General features: G+C 39.5%; 1 protein-coding gene across 4 annotated transcripts in view; it reads right to left on the bottom strand.

Annotated features, from left to right (window-relative positions):
* HAPLN1 (hyaluronan and proteoglycan link protein 1) overlaps positions 1-21663 on the bottom strand; it is a 70950-nt gene that overhangs the window by 7487 nt on the left and 41800 nt on the right. For all 4 annotated transcript variants that reach the window (XM_042449744.1, XM_042449743.1, XM_042449746.1 and 1 more), the window contains exons 3-4: positions 12779-13147; positions 2870-3172 (exon numbers count right to left, since the gene is read on the bottom strand). In XM_042449744.1, coding sequence (XP_042305678.1) covers positions 2870-3172; positions 12779-13147 — 672 coding nt within the window. The remainder of the gene's footprint in view (positions 1-2869; positions 3173-12778; positions 13148-21663) is intronic.

The raw sequence follows: 21663 nt of genomic DNA, 5'->3' as shown, positions 1-21663 counted from the left end.
CTGTCACAGGTGTTTTGGCCTGCATTGTTTGAACTAGATGATGCAAGACCAGGGGAGAGCCAGGCCATTTGGCCCATGTGGACAACCCCTGACTCTGATAGCAAGAAAATTATCTCCTTGTCTGATTTTTGCACTTTTTTCAGGTCTACTATTTGCTATTTTGATTTGACACAGACTCTAAGAACATCTATATTGATTATCATACGTAGTGTCATGACTGTATAGGTTGAGAAGAAGGAAAGCTGTTACAGTTGTGGACATATGATTATGGTATGTTGTGCTCAAGAGAACATTGGATATTAGCTCACATCTATCTTGTCAGGTAGCTGAACCTCATGGTGGGCAGGTGAGTATGTATAAACACAGAAAATTGCAAATATCCAGTCAGTGGATGGTAGCTGGTGATTCCCATGTCAGGTGACAGCAAATCCACTCCTGATTTTTGTATGAACTTTAAGGGGTAATCCAGAGTGATGAATCCACTTTTGGAATAAGTTTCAGCAGTTTGGATAGCTGCTTTAAGTTTGGATAAAAACCAAGAGCATACTCAAAACTCCATTGGCATGGCAGCCATCACCTTTCACTATGTCCAATGTCAATTTCTTCAATTATATAATACATATGTAGGCATATAACAAGTGTACATGGGTATGGGGTATGAAAGAGACAACTCATGAGGTGATATTAATTTTCATTAATGTAAGTCAAAAGCATAGCTTGATAAAATTATTTCAGGAGTACAAATGCCAGAACCCACAGCAATCGTGGCTGGAGTAAATACTGGATGAGGTGTTATGGGAGCTGCAATACAAAATGCCAGTGTTTCCATGCTGCAGAAATTGGCTAGCCCTGTTTTATTCCATGGTGTTTATTTATTTCCTTTCCACAAATTACAGAAAAATGCTTAAGTGGCATAAAATGTGTATGTATCAGTTTAATCAGCCCGCTTTGCAAGAATCAAGCTGGATCAGGATCTGATAAACATTTGCTCAGTGTTTTGGAAATATAGTACAAACTCAGGATTGTCCAAAGCAAAAGAAATGTTTACTTTTTGCATGTTTTAAAGCAAATAAATTTTGTTGTGAATAATGCCCCAAGCATGTATAAGCAAAGAATGGGAGTATCTCTTAGTCTGTGGGCTGGCGGCCAAACATCTGCTCTGTAACATGCATTCAACTTAAGACACATGTGAGAGACCCACAACTGAGTTTTCATATTTAAGAAGAAAGTCTGTTGCCAAAAAGGAGTAGTTTGCTGAACAATGGTCCTGGCCCTCCCTTTTGTACAGGGTAGTCATTTGCAGGCATTAGAGCACGTCAGTTTGTCGAATGATGACTGTGCTATTATTGCATTCTAATACTGAGAAAGAAAGAAAGAAAAAAGCAATTTCCCATCCTTTCGTACCCCACCCTTTCTTGTTAAAGTGAAACTTTCTGCTCAGGCTCTAAAGGTCATACTTTTCCCACCCTTGTATTAGCCCCAAGATTAGGCATGAAGCAATTCAGAATTATGTTTCTTGCTATCTTTCTCTGTTATCTAATGTGCTGAGGCTGCTTTATACCTGCCCCTTCTTTTAATTAAGTTTTGTTTTATTTTAATTTTGTTTTACTTTGAATTTTGTTTTTAAAATCTGGTAACAGCTTCCTGGAAGATGATTATTTTGGCTTAAGGAATTTAAAAAAAAACAAAACCCTGGCTGGAATTCATTTTAATCTGGTTTTAATTTTTTAAATTGTTTAATCTTGTTTTAACTTTTGTACCATGTGAATTTTTAACAATGTGTTTTTTTAACTTGTTGTAAGCCATTGATTTCTGAAATGGGAAAAATATGGGATAGAAATTATAGCAACAAAAACAACTTTCATGATTGTTTTGTATTCACAATCCTTACCTATTCTCTAGTTTAGGGCATACATTTAGGGATCATGAAAGTCCCTCAATACCCACTTACCAGGCAGCAGCCATTGTGATCGAAGGTGGTCTGCTTCCCTATCATTGGAAAGCAGTAGACTGATGTTTTCAGATGAAAAATCTCCAGTACAAAGGGGAATAGCAAAAGGGACCTACTTTTGCCTTTTCCATCAGAGATCACTCATGGAAGAGTTGGGAATATCAGCGAGCTGTTTCCAGATCAACAGGCTCTAATTGATCACAGTGGCTGTTGCCCAGTAAGTGGAAATGGATGTGTATGTCAGCCTGAGAGTCCTGTGTAGCTACTTAAATATGGTGTTTATGCAGCCATAACTTTTTGTTGTTGTTGTTGTGTGCCTTCAAATCATTTCTGATTTATGGTCACCCTAAGGCGAACCTATTATGTTTTTTTCTTGACATGTTTCTTCAGAGGGGGTTTGCCATTGCCATCCTCTGAGTCTGAGAGAATGATTTGTTCAAGACACCCAGTGGGTTTTCATGGGGTTTTTCATGGGCTTTCCATTATGGAAATGTTTCTTCAGAGGAGGGTTATCATTGCCATCCTCTGAATCTGAGAGAGTGTGACTTGTCCAAGGCAGAGCCAGGATTAGAACTGTGGTCTCTAGAGATAGTCCAACCCACAAAGCACTATGCCATGCTGGCACCCATAACTACCTAAGTGAATTCTGGCCAGATATGTTAACTTAAAATGCTAGGGATTTAAGCTGAGGCCTTCTCCACACAAAGTGCATACTTTACATTTACTTATGATCAGATCTATCAAAAGTTACTTTGTTGGATCACAACTCCAGATTGGTTTCTGTAGTCTAATCCAACCTCCCCACCTCAACCCCACAAGTCCAGTTATGATTCCTCTTGAAATAAATAAATATCTGAGGGTTGTGCTGTTCCTTCCCTAAAACACCTAGTTTAAAAAGAGGGAGTCAGAGTTCCTTACCATTAAACTTGGATGTAAAACAGAAGACATCATATCTGCTTAGGTCCTTATTTGAGAAGCCATAGTTCCTGATTCCAGGCACTGTGTTCTTCCCACCACAAGGTTCCCTGGGATTGGTGATGGGATATTGTACCGATCCATCACTGAGCCAGCCTGCATTGCACCAGTCCAGGCCTAATCGCCATGCTTCATATAACTGGTCAAAGGAAGCTATAACTGCATCTTGATCGAGGCAGGCTTGTTGAGCTTCATGGAAGTTTAAGTTGTAGCGACCCAGTCGTGGAAAGTAAGGAAATACAATGCCTAAAAGAGAAAATACAAGGGTGGGACGGGATGTAAACGTCTACTGATTATCTAAAAAATACAAAGATTCCTGTCTGAAAGCTGTTCTAAGTTTTAAGAGAGAGAGACAGACAGACAGACAGACAGACAGACAGACAGACAGGGAGAGAGAGGCCACATAAGAAATATTTCACCAGAAAATGTGTTCACAACTTAGTATCTGAACTGATTCAGTGTCAGTCACTTACAGATTAGAGAACAAAGGCCGGTTTGGTTTGTACAAGAAACAGACATAGCTTCTGAAACACTGAATTCCTACTGTAAGATCTAATGAAGGTTGTTTCCTACATTTCCTTCACAAAACGGAAGGAGGGAAGGCTATGAATGAAAGCAATGAACAAATACTAAAGGAGCAGGCTTCATCTCACTACCACCTCCCATTCATTAGCAGGCCTCAGATACTGTTGGGAATCCCAGATTCCCAACAATATCTGTCCCCAGATTTCCTGACCATCAGCCATACTGGCCAGGGATTTTGAGAATTGTAGTTAATTAGCACTCACAGAGGGGGAAAAACATACTAGAAAGTGACTGCCTTCACACTACGATTTGGTTATGCACCACAGACTATTATGAATCACACGTGCTTCCCTAAAACATATCCAGTATTATTGACATCAAAAGTTAGAACAACAAAACAGGGGTGAAGCAGATGGACATGAAGGAGCCGCTAGAGGCCGCTTCAGCCCTGGTTGTGCCAGGATGACTGTAACCGGCCGCCTTGCTCCCAAAGAGGTCCACTTTTGCAGTCCCCAGCCACGCTGGCCAGGAGTCAATCTAAATCAGCCCCTTTTTAGGCCAGCTTTTCATGGCTTGGTGCAGCCTCACCATGGGGCGGTCATCTGAATGCCACACCTGCGAAGCTGCCAGAAGCTGCTTTATTTGGTGCATCTACTTCATGCCACAGCTTGCAGAGCTTAAAGACATAGAATAAGTAGATATTGCCCCCCAAAAACAAACAAACAAACAAATAAACAAAAACCAAAAAAGCTAAATTAAACTAAACTAGACTAAACTAAAAGGCATGCTCAACCTTTGGGGTATGTCTCCTAATTCCTTTTTTTTTTTAATTGAATCTTTTGTGTGTGTGTGTGTGAATTAGGGTGCAACAGGCATTGTTATTCTTTTTGCATGAAAATTTTTATCTGATTAGAGTGTTTTGTATATGCTTTTAATGTTTTAGCCCTTTGCATTTTACATTTAGCTTTGTGTGTCCAGTATTTTATTTCACCAAGGTAAGGAGCAATCTAAATGTAAAGTCGAAGGCTTTCATGGCTGGCATCCATCCTAAGGCTGGCCATCAGCACAGAACATACACATGCAAATCACTCCTGCATTCCCAGGCTCACACAGTATATATACACCCAACTTTTTCCAGGCAGAGCATTCTCTGAAGATGTCAGCCACAGATGCTGGTGAAACATCAGGAAGAAACTTTTCTGGAACATGGCCACATAGCCCGAAAAACCCACAAAAAACTAAGGAGCGATCCTTGAAAATGTGCAGATTTCTGAAGCAAGAAAGGTCTTTACCACACAAGCAACATTCTTGCAGTGTTGTGCTAGGAAAAAAAGGAACATAGGTGCCAAGATGTCATCATATGTCGGACACATCATGGAAAGCACAACTCATTGGAAAAAACAATAATATTAGGAAAGGTGGAGGGAACTAGAAAGAGAGGATGGATGAGTTTACAGGAACTAAGCAGAACAGTGAAGGACTGGGAATCTTATCCCTGTCTTATCCACAGGGTCGCCATCAGTTGGGATCGACACAAGAGCAGTTAACAAAAATAAATATGTCTTTTAAAAATACTTTTAACTTGCATAATTTTTATTGTTTTACTTGTGTTTTTAAAACAAGAGTTTGATTTAGTTGTTTTAACTTTTGCACTAAAAGCAGTTTTCTGTTTGTAAAAGGTTACATTGCTACCTTGGATCCCATTCTGGAAGAAAGGAAGGATATAAATAAATAAATAAATATCTGGTCACTCATTATTTTGGCCAAGAGCTGCTATTCGTCGATGACCAGTTAAAGATAAGCTATTCTGTATTGCTTTTCCACACAAATGATTGCTGACAGTTAAGTAATGCTAATTACAACTGGAGAGCAACATCAAACATCTGGTTTTCAATGCAGAATGAATACAGGCCTACAAAGCCAAAGACTTAGCTCATACATATTCATGTGCCCTATCCAAAGCCATGCCAAGATTTGAACATTGAGGGATGCTGATGTTCAGCTTTGGAAAATCCGGCTAACACAATGGGTTATTTCATGTAATTCTATCTTTATTCCTTTGGAGACTGAAGTTGCCAGCTGCATGCTCTGACATCTATTTATGCTTCTCAGCATACTGGCAGAAGATTGCTTAAAGACAAAGATGAGTTTTTGTTACTCATGTTGAATAATTAGGTGAACATCTTTCCCCAAATAGGTCTGAAAACATTTTTCCGTATTAATTTCTGTCTTGCAGGAGCATGCGATTTGGTGGAATCCATATGGTTTGGACAACACAGTTTTCCAATGACCAATTTTACTTTTACAATAATCAAGGCCTGGTACAGACCACCCAAAAGGGCAGTCTGTCAGCGCCTTGTTTTGCTCCACGAGGAAGCTGCAGTGGACAAAGCGCGCAGCTTCCTCACAGAGCAAAAAGAACATGCAAAAAGCGGGTTCTTTTTGTGGTGCGATACTGGTGCTGCAGTGCGCCAATGGCGCACTCATGATGTCATTATAGCTAAGCGTCCATCACGTCAAAATGGCAACACCCATCTGTACAGGGTGCCACCATTTTGACTTACGGAATACATGCTAAGGTTGCGGGGTGTCTGTAAGTGACGCCCCGAGGCAACCCTAGCATGTCATCAAGACGTGCCACGAGGCCCGTCTGTACTGGGCCCAAGTTTCAGATTCTAATTGTGATTTTTGTAAAGAGCACTTGAGTGTGATGTTAACACTGTAGTCAATTATTAAGTATAAGAGCAACCACACTGTATTTACAGTGGGACTTAAATTTCCTGTACCATAGGTCCGTGTGGAAAAAAGTTTCAGCCAGAGTAAAGAAATTGGCTTCCTTCAGTACTAATCTAAATAAAAAAATCAGACTCATGACAGCCAGAGTCAACATGGGATACAGAAGAACTTGCTATACACTCTACCATAGTGGAACCATCTTAACCTGGCACAGATATTTGCCCTGACAAGTATTTTCCAACTGATGTCACCTTAATTTTGACAAAGAAAATTAACACATTTCTTCAGAATGTATCACTGTTTCCTGATGTAGATTATCCTTAACCTATAGCCAGGAAATGAGGTTAGGAGCACAGGAAGCTGTCTTACATTAAGTCAAACCATTGGGTGATTAGAAATGGAATAAATATTGGAAAAGTGTAATCCTTGATGTGAATGGATAATAAATCCTGTAGCAAAAAATGATTAACTGCAGTGTATTTTTGTCTCCCAGAAAAAGCAAAAAGACCACTGCTTTTTTTTCATTCTTTTTGTATGTGTGTGTGTATGTGTGTGTGTGTGTGTGTGCAAAAACATGTATTTTGTGGAAAGATATTCTGCATAAAATGTTTTGGCAAAAAACTGTTACATTTTGTACAAAAAATGTCCTGAAATGCAAAAATATATTGGAAAATTCACAAACACTACTGCAATCTCACTTATGAGGGAGAGAAAACTTTTGAAAATTTTCATTTGCATACATGAATTTAAAATGTACATGAATAATTATATCTCTATGGATGACTTGTCTCAGGCCCAAAACAAACTATGCACTTAGCACATAACTAGAAGCATACCTCCTTTAAGAGATAAACATTGCTTGAGAGAAGAGTTTGCTCCACTGCAAATGCTGTTTTTTGTAATCAGTTATCCATCAGTAAGTAAATGTGAGCTTCTGTTTCAAACCTGTTTTCTAAGACCCTGAGCTTTTAAAGACTTCATGGCTGTAGGAAAAATGTTGTAGTGGATATTTATATTAACGTGTCATTTGACACTCAAAATACACCAACTATAGCTCTCCAAATTTTCTTATCTTACCAAGAAATGCTACTGTTTGAACCTGGGGCACTGAATTCAAAGTGTATGCTTTGCTCTACTCAGCTATAGCCCTTTCTCATTCTCTGATATTATGCCAAGTCTCAAAGGCATTTGTTGTTGTGTGCCTTCAAGTAATTTCTTGATGCTAAGGTGAACCTATTATGTGGTGTTCTTGGCATGTTTCTTCAGAGGAGGTTTGCCATTGCCATCCTCTGAGGCTGAAACTGTGGCCTGTTACAGACTGCCAAAATAAAGCTGCTTCGGGTCTCTTTGGAAGTATGCTATTTAAATGATGCATGGGTCCTAAGAGTCTGGAGGTCGCACCAAAGCCACACTCCATTCCTAAGCACGGAGTGCAGCTTTGGTGCAGCTCCGGATTCTTAGGATGCATGCATCATTTAAACAGCATACCTCCAAAGAGACCCGAAGCAGCTTTATTTTGGCAGTCTGTAACAGGCCTGTGTGACTTGCTCAAAGTCACCCAGTGGGTTTCCATGGCTGAGCCGAAATTTGAACCCTAGTCTCTAGAGTCAAACCACTACACCACACTACAACTTTTCTATGTGGGGATGCCCTTGAAAAGTATTTTAATGCTGCAGCTAGTGCAAACTGCAGCAGCCAGATTGGTGTTAGGTGTGTGTATAGGAGAACATATACACGTGTCCTGTAAGAAGTCTGCTGGCTTCCAATTTGCTTCAGAGCTCAATTCGAGGTACTGGTGTCGACCTATAAAGCCTTCCCATATGAACCTGTCAGAAAGCTGAGGAGGAGGCACTGTTGTGTGTTACAACACAATATGAAGTTAGATTGGTGAGTAAATGTAACAGAGTTTTCTCTGTAGCAATGCCTCAACTGTGGAACTCCTTACTCAAGGAGGAGGCACTGTTGTGTTTTAAGCTTCCAGCAGGCTGACAAAACGGTGCTGTTCCACATGGTATTCAGTATCTGAAATTGCTGTTTTAACTGTTTGAAAACTGGATTCTAGGATTGTAGACTGCTTTGGATTATTTTAATTAGCTTTTATTTGATCATTCTCTGAGGAGCCCTTATGGGCTGGGAAGTGATACAGAAATACTATAAACAAACAAAACAAACAAAGATTAATATATGGTTTGGCTTAGCAACACACACATCGTTCTGAAAAGTGAGCTCACTTAGGAATGATCAGTTATTGTGTCCAATTTAGAGCCATTTCTGAAAATAAATGGTTTTGTCAATCTGACAAAAAACATTTTTTTTCAGTCCCAGTATCTAGAGAAACTGAATATTTATTCACACCTTTGTTCCTGGTTTATATTTACTCCATCTACCAAATGAAAGCCTGTATCACATACGTTTGAATGTTCCTCAAAGAAATGGAGGCAATTTTCGAAGGGATAGTTTTGCATTTTGTAAAAAATCTTCATAAGCATGATGAACACACAGTGAAAAGATTTGGGGAAGCATGACCTAACTGGTGTGTTTTTTTCTTTCTTTCTGTACTACCCTGGCTATACTTAGATTTTTTTTTAATGACCATATTTTTCATTTTATATGAAATTAAAAATATTTTACAACATTAACAGTAAATTATATAGCAATGTCTCTTTTCTGTAACCTACTTAATACTCTTACGATTTCTTTTTAAAGTGCCAAAATACCTATGAGATAATAGTGATCCTTGATTCATGTTAAGTATCAAATCGAAGATTTAAATGGATTCATATCTGTGCAAAATTATTGCCAATTTTTCAACTGGAAGAAGCCTAGAGCAATCCAGCCAGAGCTGCAGAGTTAATTCTTTGGCATTTTCTCAGGATCTTGCTATTTGGCCTTAGCAGCTCAAATGAGAATTGACATTAGACTTTATGTGGCACTTTCATTTTTCCCATTCAAAAACTGTCCATTTTAATAAAGATTATGAGACAATGACATTTGCTCTATCATATGTTTAGAATTTGTTCTAAACAGTTTGAAACTTTATCCAAAAATCCATAACTTTAGGGTAAAAGGCCGCAATGTTTCAAGAATCATACACTCCAACATGTGTCCAACATTTTATGAGATTACATTATACATTTCTGTAATTTTTATTGCTTAAATGCTACCTCTGGATTTGTTTTAATTATTAGAGTAAAAGTTGATTCATATGCTAGGGTAGCCCAAATTTTCCTCCAGTTTTTTTTGCGGGAGGTGGGCATTTTATCTCAAATATTACAAATTTGTCTCTTTTCCCAAGTATAAACAAAGTAAAAAAAAGTAGTGAGCCTTATATGCAGAACACAAAAATAGGATTAAGCAGGGGGGCATAAACCATTAAAGTGAACTATGGCGGGATACACACCGCCATTTAGTACGTATAGGATACGTACTAGGGTTAGGAAGGGCGGTGCTTCCGCACCCCCAACCCTAGTACGACCTATACGTACAAGATGGCGGCGCCCCTCTACATGGGCGCCGCCATCTTACGTACTGGACGCACAGCGTCCAGACGTGTTGCGGCGCCTATGACGTCGCGAGTCTGCGCCAGGCGCCTCCGACACTCATAATGCGCCGCAGAAAGAAGCTCGAAATGGAGCTTCTTTTTTGCTCCGTGCGGGAGTCGCGCGGTTTGGCTGCTGCGGCTCCCGCACGAGCAAATGGCGGCGGCAGGGGAGCGCCGCAAAGCGCGGTTTGTACCCCGCCAATATTTTGTAGTCAATTGGGTCTTGTAAGCAAAAAGTAAAATCTGTAATTCTTAGCACCGCCATGGTTGCCATATGGCAGATGATCTAATGGGGAAGCCAAGCTTTATGCACTAAATTGACCAACTCAGCTTTGACCATGGGTTTCCACAATATGGTCTCAGCTATGGAATTCACTGCTATAAATTCATTGATATGGTCACCAATTCAAACACCTTTAAAAGAGATTTAGATAGATTGATGGAAGATATACCTAATAATGACTGCTAGTAGGGAAGGACTAAAGATCTCTTTCTCTTTCTGTAACACTTACATTATTTCATACACAAGTTCATTCTGCTCTCTTTCTGTAGTAGTTTGGCATTTTCTCAAACAAAAATCATCATGTCTATAGGCCATTTCCAGAGTCAGAGATGGCAGGCCTTTGAAGACCTGTTACTGGATAATAACAGTAGAACACTATTAGCCTGCTTTTCTCTAGGCTTCCCATATGTTTTTAACTCACCACTGTGGGAAACAGGATACTAGACCAGAAAGGCCTTCATACTGATCTAGCATGGCTCTTCTTACCGAGTTCTTTTTCCAGTTCTTTTAATAATTAATAACATGTCTGGTGCAAGCAGCTCAAGGAAACCATTTATAGAATCAAAAAGACTGTTTCCGTGCCAGCATGAAGGAACCACATTCCTTCTACTTTGCAGCCACACACTTCTAATCATAGCCTCAATTTTATTCAATCACAGTCCCACCCAACAGGTGGGTCGTGACCCATCACAGCAGTATTGTTGCTACTCTGGGGCTGCATCTGCACTGCAAAAATAATCTAGTTTGACACTATTTTTAACTGCCACGGTTCAATGTTATGGAATTCTGGGAACTGCCATTTGTTGTTGCACTAGAATCCTCTGACAGAGAAGGATAAATGTCTTGCCATACAGTTCCCAGAATTCCATAGCATTGAGTAATGGAAGTTAAAGTGGTGTAAAACTGGATAATTTCTGTAGAGTGGACACAGCCTAGGAAAACTGTTATTCAAGCACAGCACCTTAACCCTTTAGTTCCCACTATTCCACATCTATTGGTATTTTTTTAAAAAAAATTCAGAATCAGGAACAATAGCACAAATTGTTCTTGCACTACATATTCCTTGTAAGGTAGACTGTTCTTCTGGTGTTTTTATTGAGGACAAGCCTAGCATCTGAAAAATCTCAGGGTCAATTCCTGTCACCTAAATGCAAGGCTGGCAAGACTCCTATCTGAAATCCCATGTGGAATACTGGATTATGGTCCACATAGAATCTACACTAACTATAGGTGGGAAACTGGTTTGGGGTGTCATGTAAACTCCCCTCTACCACAGCTCAGATTACATTTGGGTACAACCAGAGATGGCGATTAAGAATGGTGTGTTAGCTCCCTCTGATGACCCTGCTCAAGACCAGATGGCATAAGAGTGCAATCAGAGAATGTCCACGGGCCAAACAGGGCACCCAGCAGACTCACTTGGGGTTGTGAATTGGGCTTTCTCTGATGTACAGATTATTGATTCACATTATCTAATAGTATGATTTGGTACATGGCAAGTTCTTATGTTTTTGTTTCTGTTCAGTTTATTTCATCCTGGTTTTATGTTTGAAGATTAAAGTTACTTGGACATCTGTGCATAGCTGACGTTTCATATATTTTTCCATTTCATTAAAAAATACACTTCGTTTTATAAAATACAAAAATAGCAAGATCAAATCTTCATCTTATTCAGAGTCAAATAAAATATTGCTGCACTATTGATTTATAGTTAGCTTATGCTATACTTACAGAATTGAAAATGAAATGTGTCACACACATGCACTTACGAATAGCTTCCCCCTCCTTTTGTAGTTTCTGTTCCTTAAAAGACATTAGGCAGTGATATCATGGCTAGATGGAACAAGTCACTTCAAGTTCACTTCAGCTTTAGTGAAATAATATGATTTAGGCAGCTAATTCAGAGACTCCAATTCTGTACTTAGTTACCTAGGAATATATCTCATCAAACTCGTTGGGGCTTGCATTTGAATCATATTGAGAATTCCATTCTTACAATGGTAGATATATTAGGTCTTTAAATAGTAGTGGATGAGAATACACTCATCCCTCCATATTTGCAGCTTTGATATTTTCAGATTTGGTTATTCACGGATTTGATTTATGTGTTCTCTCTAGGAATATCTAGGTCCTCCAGTGCAACTCTATGGTCAACTTTAACTAAAAGTCGCACTGAAAGACCTAGAGATTCCTAGAGAGAATATTCTACTATTAGGCCTTTGTAGCTCCACTAGTGCAGTTCTATGGTCAGTGTCTGTCAGACGTTGGCCACAGAGTTGCCCTGGAGGAACTAGAGATTCCTAGAGAGGTGTCCTCTCAGGTAAAAACATGGTGTGTTTGTTATTTGCATTTTTTCCATATTCACGGGGGTCTTGTCCCCCTAACCCTAGCGAATATGGAGGGACAAGTATACTGTAGCACATGTGAAGTGGCCTAGATTGTTCTGGCATGAGTATTTGTAAGCAATGGCCTACTTCAGATGTCCCTGATAAAGTCATCAATTCCTTATCAAAGCTCTTACAACAATAAATGCTTATCTGTTAATGAAGGGGGCAAAACATCTTTTGAAATTCAAGAGAGGAATGAGATCTGAATGGACTTAAATAAGATTCTCAAGATTAAAAATGACAAATTTCCTTTTTAAAAATAGAGCTATCTTTCTGTGCAACGACAGCCTCAAAATTTTCATGTCATATTAAACCATTCTTCCACTGCTCATGTAGCAATCATTCTATTAAGTATTTTCTTTCAAGGCAAGACTGCTTACCTTCTAAATTTAGAGATACAACGGCTGTGTCATCTTCTAGGCCTTCAATAACTTCACATTTATATTTCCCATAATCTTCCAGCATTATATTTGTGATTACAAGAGAAACATCATTTTCAGTGCTTTTCTTTAAGGATACCCTTCCTTGGTAATTTCCATAGCTCTTTTTGTGGTATCCCATTTCAACATAGACGTCCACTTCCTTGAGGTAATCTGAGGTGAGTTTGGTCCACTTGACCCGAATTTTGTGGATGCCTGAGTCAGATGATGCATGTTCACGGTAAAATTTACATGGCAGTGTAACATTGCCACCTCGATGTGAAAAGACTTTATTTTGTTCTGCTTCCACAAGAAGGCGAGGTCCATTTTCTGATCACATATTGGGAAGAAAACACATATAAATTACTATGGAGTGCTGTCCTACATTTCACAGGTGAAAATAGGAACAATCCTGTACACGATTAAGTGGGTGGGTTACAAGTAGGAAACAACAAAAGCAGTGAAGCAGTGAAGTGGTTATCATTAACAACTGATCACAATAGACCTTTGTTATGGATGAGGACATGGAGTTTTATGTCTGCATTTTCATGCATTATTGCAATGACAAATTATGTGAGACAGCAACTTATGGAACTCTTATGCTTATTTGTATTTAAAGTTTAATGAAAGCAATACAATAGTGCTGTTGCCTGAGGTGGAACAACAAATTACATCCACTCCCTGAAGGCAAGGTACATAGTATCAAAAACACCCGAGGCAGAAATATAAGCACTTTTTCCTTTCTTTGGAAGTAAAAATACACCAGTAACTAGCACAGCACTCCTGAGACCTAGATTTTAGGCTGCAACAGGTTAGAAGAGGTGAAAGTGGCCTTCTTGTGTCTGGGAAGGGCTCTGGTTTGAGGAGCATCTCCAGCAGTAGCCTCCAGTATGGTCAGTGAAAACTCCATAGACGTGGCTCTATCACTGCTTTTCAATTGGAGCATGCAGGAAATGTTCTGAGGGCAAACTAAATGTTCTGATGACAAGCTAATATCAAAAGAAATAATTATAACTGTATTTTGATTTCTCAATCATCTTTACATGGAACACAGGAACCTTTCGATAGTCTAAGCAGTAGTGTCAGTACTAACTGGCTTCACTCTCATGGAGGTGAGTTGTGCTTAATTAGGGCAGACCATAGGTTGACAATACAGCCATATGCTCAACTAACAACTTATGGCCCTGTCCTAATTAGGCACAACTCACCTCCATGAGAATGAAACCAATAAGTAGAACATATACGGTTGTCTACTATTCTTGGTATTTGCATGTAGGTTGGGTTTGAAAAGCAGCACTAGGTTCAATGGCCTTGATAAATATTGCAGCAAGCCTTAAACATGTTGAGTTTATTTTCCATTTTTGTCTTCACTATATTACTGTTATATTAACAGTAGATTAATGTTATATATATGAAGATCGCTTATGTTTTTGACAGCTGTTGGTCCAAATGAATAGGCAAACAGAACTGTAGACTTAATATTTCAAATGACCATGTAGATCCGTGGTGACATATGAAGCCAGAGATGGCATGTGTAACCATTTTTCAGGTCAAGTGGGGAAGAGGAGGAACAGGTGCCTGTTCCTCCTCTTCCCAGTTGTCCTGGGCCTTCAGCTGTCTCCAGAGAGGCAGCTGAAGGCCCGGGGGGGGGGGGGGGGGAGAAGTCCTACTCCAAAGTCCCGTCCCACCCCAGAACCAGGTAACATCTGGTGCCGGAATGCCTTTTAGTTTGGGCACTCAGTGCCTAAAAGGTTTGCCATCACGGATGTAGATGGTCTGAACATTCATGTCTTCATTTGTGTAACCAGGGCTGCTGCCCCATCACTCTCCCTTCCTGCCTCATCTCATAACCCTGTGTTCCTTCATTTATAGCCTACCCAACATGCCTTTAGTATTTTTGTATGTTTATTTCTGGTTTTTGTCACAATTGCGGAGCTCTGGAGCCCTGATTTAAGCTTTTTAAAATGATTTTTTGAAACTATGAGATTTCAGATCTCATAGAGACAATGTGACTGTCAAACACGCTAGTGCCCGAGAATGGCTTATCACACCCAGAGTATTGCATGACTGGCAGTTCATTCACATGTTTCCCCTGGAATCAAAGGCCTGTTACAGACTGCCAAAATAAAGCTGCTTCGGGTCTCTTTGGAGGTATGCTGTTTAAATGATGCATGCATCCTAAGAATCCAGAAGCTGCACCAAAGCTGCCCTCCAGTGCTTAGGAATGGAGTGTGGCTTTGGTGCGACCTCCGGACTCTTAGGACCCATGCGTCATTTAAATAGCATACCTCCAAAGAGACCCGAAGCAGCTTTATTTTGGCAGTCTGTAACAGGCCAAAAAGAATGCATCTGGGATGGGGCAGATTCATGCGATCAGCATCACTGATGCCGCTTTCCTCTCAATAAAATCACATTGTGATAATCTCCATAGTGATTGAGAATACTATGACTTGAATGATTGTAACTTTGGTGTCAGTTGTATATCTTTACTCTTTAGGATCTTTTCTAGCTATGATTCTTTCATGGCTGTCACTCCCATTCCTAGTCTTCTTCTTATGTCTTGAGTGCAGTCTCCATTCTGGGCAATGTTTCATCCCAGGTACAAGAAATTTTTGACTATTTCAATTGCCTCATTATTTAATTGGAATTTATGTTGGTATTCCATGGTCATTATTTTTGTTTTCTTTATGTTATCATAGAATCAGAAAAAACCATAAGGGCCATCCATTCCAACTAGCTGATAGAGTAAATCTCTTTTCTGGTAACCGTCTGGTCCCTGTTAACCCACATATTTTTCAAAAGTCTGGGCTACAGATATAACTATTTCTTATAATTACAGATAATGAGGAAGTGCATTACCCAACATTCACACACTGCAAAATAATAATAATAATAATAATAATAATAATAATAATAATAATAATAATAATAATAATCCATCACTTACTGAAGCCTGAACATAACTGAAAAAAACAGTATTTTTTGGCTTTTTATTATTTATTTAAGGGGGGGGGGGGAACTCTGACACATATGGCTCACACATGTTCCACCTAGAAGCTGATTCAAACTGATGTTGAGGGAAGTTTCTTCATTGATGACCTGGGACAGGAATCTAAAGCAGATAGACACTCAATGGGTGTTCTGTATTCTGTTGCAGAGACACAGAGATTGGAGTTAGACAGCCAGATTAGCAAGGAAGCAATAAAAGAGGGCAGGAAAAGGAGTCTTGATGGGAATGAGGGATGAAAGTAGCCTGATTTGTTTGAGGCTTAGATTACAAAGAGTTCAGAACAGTTTCTAAAAATAAGAGCATTCCACAATCCTCAATTCATTGTACCAACACATAGCCATGGAAATCTTACATTTCTGGCCATGATGGCAACTTTTCAGGAGAGAAACAGTAAAGTGACACACATTTACATACTACACTTCTTGCAATGAAAATAGTTAGAGCAATGAAACTTTAAAAATATAGAAATGTATAATTAAAGCCTGACTGGAAAACTGTGCCTGAAGAATCCTGACAAATTAAAGACTGGATTACTGCATCACATTAAAACCATTTCAGTAGACAGTTACATTCTGCATATATAAAAGAGACACTCTGATATGAAAAATCTGCAATCACTTCACAACTTTATATATAGTTTCCCCTGTACTTGTAGATATTTAGTTGGGGAGGGATATGGAGTGAAACACACCCATCAATAGTATACATATGGAATGCATACTTTTATTTCCATAAGAACTCTCTTAATAGAAGCTTTTTTCTTATGACCCTGAATTCCAGGCAAAGAGACCTTCCATATCTTTGGGTCATCTGGATCTAATCTACCTTGGTAGAAATCTATTTCCAGAAGGCACAGAAAATGTTAATAAGCACTAAGAGTAGTATGTCTGTCTTCTAACTCTCTATTCAATGCAGTGGCATCAGTAGAGGTGTGTATGGTGTGGACCACACTTTCTGGGTCCTGCATAGCCATAGCTACATGGTAATCAGAAGGTGGTAGGGGGGAGGTGGTTGCCTTCTTGGTCCTGCATATCAATGGTCCCACAGGATTTGGAAGACAAAGGGCGGCTGAGAGGGCCAATCACATTTTTATATTTAGCTGCTGCAGCAACAAGGTGGGGAGAGTGCCCTTTTGGTCCCACCCCATAAACCCTCCATCCCTGCACTAGGTGACAAGCTTATTCAAGCATTACTCAAATATACGTTCTATGGAATTTATTTGTAGATAAGTATGCATAAGTCTGATGCCTTGACTTGGTTTAATGAAAACATCTTTACCCCATGAAGCTCTAGGGTAGTGATCTCCAAACTTTGGTCCTCCAGATGTTTTGGACTTCATTTCCCATAATTCCTGTCTGCTAGCCAAACTGGTTGGGGCTTCTGGGCATTGAAGTCCAAAATACCTGGAGGACCAAAGATTGGGAACCATGTAGGGATATAGTTCTGTGAATGGGCTGAGAATTTTTAGCAGAAAAGTCTCTACACTCTCTTCAAATCAAAATTGCCAGAATTCTTTGGTAGATGTCATGATAATCAAACTGATGTTAGATATTCACATTTACATTTACAGTGGAGATGTCTTTTATTATGATTGTTTGATGCATATAAATATGTAAAGTAAAATAAAATATATTCGTAGATATTTTTAATTTTGATTTCAGAGAGACAGCAACCATAGCAGAATTTGTGCATTAATATTTTTGCAAGCCAAATTGAGTATTTCAATGATTTTATTTCTCTCTTGAGAATTCTGAAATAGTGTGTATTCTCCAAAACACAAAGTTGTATTATGGAGATGCACATAGTGCCGGAATATTTTAAATTCATAGGAAATAAACTTATAATCTTTGAATCTGAGACATTTTTGTACAACAGACAAAAATAAATATAAAAATAAATTTATTGTTTTCTAATCTTTTTAAAAAAATAATTATAAGCCTGTTGCTAAAATATCCAGCTACAACTTCCATAACAATGTAAAATGCACTTGGGATTGATCAATGATATTTGTTACATATTATAGAATCATAGAATTGGAAGAGACCACAAGGGTCATCCAGTCCAACTTCCTGCCATGCAGGAAATCACAATCAAAGCATCCCCAACAGATGGCCATTCAGCCTCTGTTAAAAGACCTCTAAGGAAGGAGACTCCACTACACTCTGAGGGAGTTTGTTTCACCGTCGAACAGCCCTTACTGTCAGGAAGTTCCTCCTAATGTTCAGGTGGAATCTCTTTTTCTGGAGCTTGCATCCATTGATCTGGGTCCTAGTCTCTGTAGCAACAGAAAACAAGATGGCTCCCTCCTCAATATGACATCCCTTCAAATATTTAAACAGGGCTATCATATCACTTTTTAACCTTCTCTTCTCCAGGCTAAACATCCCCAGCTCCCTGAGTCTTTCCTCATAGGACATGGTTTCCAGGCCCTTCACCATTTTAGTTGCCCTCCTTTAGACACACTCTAGTTTCTCAATGTCCTTTTTGAATTGTGGTGCCCAGAACTGGACACAATATTCCAGGTGGGGCCTGACCAAAGCAGAATAGAGGGACACTATTACTTCTCTTGATCTAGACACTATACTTTTATTGATGCAGCCTAAAATTGCATTAGCCTTTTTAGCTACCACATCGCACTGTTGACTCATGTTCAACTTGTGGTCTACTTGGACTCCTAGATCCCTGTCACATGTAGTCTCCTTGAGCCAGGTGTCCCCCATTCTATAGCTGTGCATTTCATTTTTCCGCCCTAAGTGCAGTACCTTTCATTTCTCCTCGTTCAAGTTCATTTTGTTAGCTTTGGCCCAGCTTTCTAGTCTATTCAGGTCATTTTGAATTTTGATCCTGTCCTCTGGGATATTTGCTGCTACTCCTAATTTGGTGTCATCTGCAAATTTGATATGTATGCCCCCAATTCTGTCATCCAAGTCATTGATAAAAGATGTTGAATAGCACTGGGCCCAGGACAGAACCCTGTGGGACCCCACTGGTCACTTCTCTCCTGGATGAAATATTTGCTATTTAATGTTGTAAGTATTTATTATCATCTACTCTCCAAAGAGGTTCAAAAAGCACAGTTGGTTTACCCCGCGTTCTATTCTGATTTCCATTTTATACTCATAAAATTTTTATGAGGTAGTTTGTAGTAGGACAATGAATGACCCAACATCACTTAGGCCCGGGACAGACCACCCCAAAAAGGTGGGCTGGCGGCAGCCTGTTTCCCTCTGGAGGGATGCTGTGCCTCCGGAGAAAAAAAGAACCCGGAAAAATGGGTTCTTTTTATAGTGCACGGAGCATGTCATGGGTGTGCCAATGGTGCACCTGTGATGTAACAGATGCTCAGCAACGAGCAGCACCCATTTGGATGGGACGCCGCCATCAGGCCGCCACCATTACATACTAGGGGTCTGGACCGTGTGGTTGCTGCGCGGTCTGGAACACTAGGGTCACCAGCGCCACGCCCCTTTCGGCCCGTTTGTCTTGGGCCTAAGTGAGTTTTGCTGCTATTTAGAATTTTCAAACAGATATTGTAGTCATTCGTTAATTTATTCATTTATGTTTATAGACCACAATAGATATTCCCAGTCTTTGACCAGAAGTAGACAAAATGAATTTTTGTTCCTGTGTGCTAACAGGCTAAGATCTGCCAGATTTGATTCCCATGTAAGATTTCTGTGGTTTTTTTTTTGGGGGGGGGGGGGGGGTTTTTTTGGGCACAGTACAAGGTGTTGGTTATCACCTTTAAAGCCCTACATGGCTTGGGCCCAACCTATCTAAGGGATCGCCTGCTTCCATATAATCTGCCCCGTACACTCAGGTCCTCTGGGAGGAATTTATTACAGCCCTTAAAGACCAGGTTGACGGCGACCTCCCAGAGGACATTCTCTGCAGCTGCTCTCAACTTATGGAATGGCCTGCCAGACGAGATCCGTCAAATCACCAATCTAGAGAGCTTTAAAAAGGCCATTAAGACAGATCTCTTCCGGCAAGCCTTCCCGGAATAAAATGCTCAGCCACAAATAAGACTTACATTGTTTAATCTTGTTTTAAGGGGCATTATGTATATATGGATGTATTTTAACCTGTTGTACGCCGCTTTGATTGCCTGGCAAAAAGCGAGATAGAAATAAAAAAAATATTTATTTAATTTTATTGTTTTTTTTTAATGGTCGTGAGGTTATTTAAGTCAATCTATCCCTTTTTGAAGCCTCTTTTGGGGAGCCGTCCTCATTTTCATTTGGGGAATATAGGAATGTGTGGGACAGAAAAAGACTTGTGAGTTGTTTGCATGCCACAGGTTGTACTTGTTATTTCCTGAAATGGCCCAGTAAGGCTTATTAACATGGTGAAAACTGTTCCCCATATCCCCCTGGAGGGCATTCGGGGGCAGAATTTTTTTTTTTGAATTTTGTGGGGTAAAGCAGGGGTAAGGCTCCCAAGGTCTTCTCAGAGACTAATGTGTCCCCCAGCCTTCTCAAGTTGCCAACCCCTTTAGAATATTGATTCCTATCTTTTAGCAACACTATTAAGTTTAGACAAGCCAGTACTGCTGACCCTAGAAAAAATTCCCAATGGTATGACCAGCCTACCACAAGTTTCAAAAGCAGCATAAGGTCTGGAAAAACACATCACATGTAATGTATGCTGTAGATAAGTCTTCTGCTTCCATCTTTTTTCCAGAAGCAAGTAGGCTAGAATAAATGTTCCTTATCCTGTCTTCTTAATTAACTGAGAAGAAATAACACCTCATTTTACCTTGATCTGGAATAACTCCATTCACTATGATTTTGTCTTAATTTCCAAGCAGGAATTAATGAATGAGTGTGTGTGTGTGTGTGTGTGTGTGTGTGTATGTTTGTGTGTTTGTACGTGCTTGTGTGTGCCTTTAACGGTGAATATTTGTGGTTACTATTTAATGTGTAACATTTAATGACATCACCAGAAGTTGTCCTGAGCACTCAGTTTTTGGCGTGGAAACCTCAGGGTCTGGGATGATCCTGTTCCGGCAACACTACCCCCACCTCTTTGGTGTAGCAAAACTGCCTTCTAAGATCAACATTGATACTTCTTCCCAGCTTTAGCATTATGTACAATAACTAATTCTGAGTGAAATGAGACCAACAAATCTCCTAAACTCACTTTCAGACTTTAGGTGTTTAACACACTTCTATGCATGTTTCTAATAGAAACCTACTATAATTTAACTGAGTTCACTTCAAGGTAAGTGGTTGTAATTGCAGCTTTAGTTATCATTCTCGAAAGTCCATGAAGGAGCATGTCTAGCTTGATTTTAATATATGTGTAAATGGTGCTTATATAATGCTGAACCTAGGTAGAGGTATGTGGAGAGAACATGTGGCTTATTTGGTACAGATGAATGGAGGCCACATATGATCTTCCAGTTTGCTACTGATGTCTAAACTCCCAGTTATTTATACATGTCCCCTGGCTCAAAGAATTAGCTGAACAGTGCAAAACATCTAAAAAAGAAAGATTCAAATTCTCCTTCTGGGAACTATTTCAAGAAAGGATGAGATGATAATTTGTTCGGCTGTATTATGTAGAGTCTATTAACCGAAGACGGAGTGATTCAGATACAAGATATATTTATTTCGGGAAAGGTTAATGAATGTTGTAAGTGAAAAGCTTAGAACTGTTTTGAACTATACAACCCAGAGCAAATTTTAAATGACAGTCCCAGTAACTTTTTCAGGCTCTGGTTAAATAAGACAAATGACTCAATCTGCTAATGATTTTGCTACAGATGGTGAATATATGGTATTCAGTCATTTGCCTTAACCATAGAACACACATGGACTGGTTGCAAGATGTT

Source organism: Sceloporus undulatus, chromosome 2 (assembly GCF_019175285.1).
Source record: "Sceloporus undulatus isolate JIND9_A2432 ecotype Alabama chromosome 2, SceUnd_v1.1, whole genome shotgun sequence".
Lineage (NCBI taxonomy): Eukaryota > Metazoa > Chordata > Lepidosauria > Squamata > Phrynosomatidae > Sceloporus > Sceloporus undulatus.
Note: the sequence above shows the minus strand (reverse complement) of the source record. Positions and strands in the feature narration are given on the sequence as shown.